Source organism: Alligator sinensis, unplaced genomic scaffold (assembly GCF_000455745.1).
Source record: "Alligator sinensis unplaced genomic scaffold, ASM45574v1 scaffold961_1, whole genome shotgun sequence".
Classification (NCBI taxonomy): domain Eukaryota; kingdom Metazoa; phylum Chordata; order Crocodylia; family Alligatoridae; genus Alligator; species Alligator sinensis.
In genome coordinates, this window is record NW_005842737.1 from 40916 (window position 1) to 41833 (window position 918).

General features: G+C 68.3%; 1 protein-coding gene across 1 annotated transcript in view; it reads right to left on the reverse strand.

Moving 5' to 3' along the window:
• Positions 1-642, reverse strand: part of LOC102371080 (acrosin-like) — a 4759-nt gene extending 4117 nt beyond the window's left edge. Inside the window, exon 1 of the mRNA XM_025216388.1 lies at positions 633-642. Coding sequence (XP_025072173.1) covers positions 633-642 — 10 coding nt within the window. The remainder of the gene's footprint in view (positions 1-632) is intronic.
• Positions 643-918: the final 276 nt, after the last annotated feature.

Sequence of the window (918 nt, forward strand, 5' to 3'; positions counted from 1 at the left end):
CCTGCCCCAGGCTCTGCTCCCGTGGGGGCCATGCCCGCGTCCCCATCCGGCCGCCGGCCGCTCACTCTGTGGGTCGGGGCCCCCCGTGCCCCGGAGCAGCAGGGGCAGCAGCCCCAGGGGCAGCCAGGCCGGGGCCCCCCAGCACCGGGGACGGGGACCGGCCATGGACTGTTGTGATGTCACCGCATTCCCACGGGGTTGCTAGGCGACCACGTGATGAGGCTGTGAGGGAGGTTGGAATGGGGGGGGGGGGCGGGGCCCGCCCCCCCCCCCCCCACTGTGGCCCACCATGTTGGGGGCTTCTCATTGGCCACGTGAAGCCATCTGTCACAGCTCCCCTATTCAAAATGGCCACTGCCACCACAGGGGCCAAAGCCACTTTCTGCCCCCAGCCAAAATGGCCACCAGCCCCTGCCCTTCTCCAGGGCCGGGGGCAGGTCCCAGGGGCGGTGCTGGGGCACTTGCACCCCCGGGCTTCCCGCTGCCCCCACATCCACCCCGCCGGCCTGGCCGAGGCAGCCGCGTTTCTCGTCAGGCAGCGCTGAGGGGGGCCCTGGACTTCCCGGCTCATCGTCACCCCGATTCCTGCTAATCTCTTCACTCCACAGGCGATAACGCCCCTCCCTCTGTACCGGTCTGCATGTGCCGCCTGCGTGGCCGGCCTCTCCCGCTGCCCGCGAGGAGCCCACGCACCTCAGCCTCTGCACCGCCTTGTCGAAACTCTGGATCCGTCCGCCCCGGCCGGATGCTCCTTGGTCCCTCCTGCCCTGGCGCCCCCCATCTCCCTCCCTCCCTCGCTCTGCCCAGCCCCAACGCACCCACAAGTTTGACGCCGCAGCCATTTTCCACCAGTGCTTCCAGTAAGACCCAGTTCTAACTTTTTACTCTCAACTTGTACAATTTTGCACCTCTGAAGCA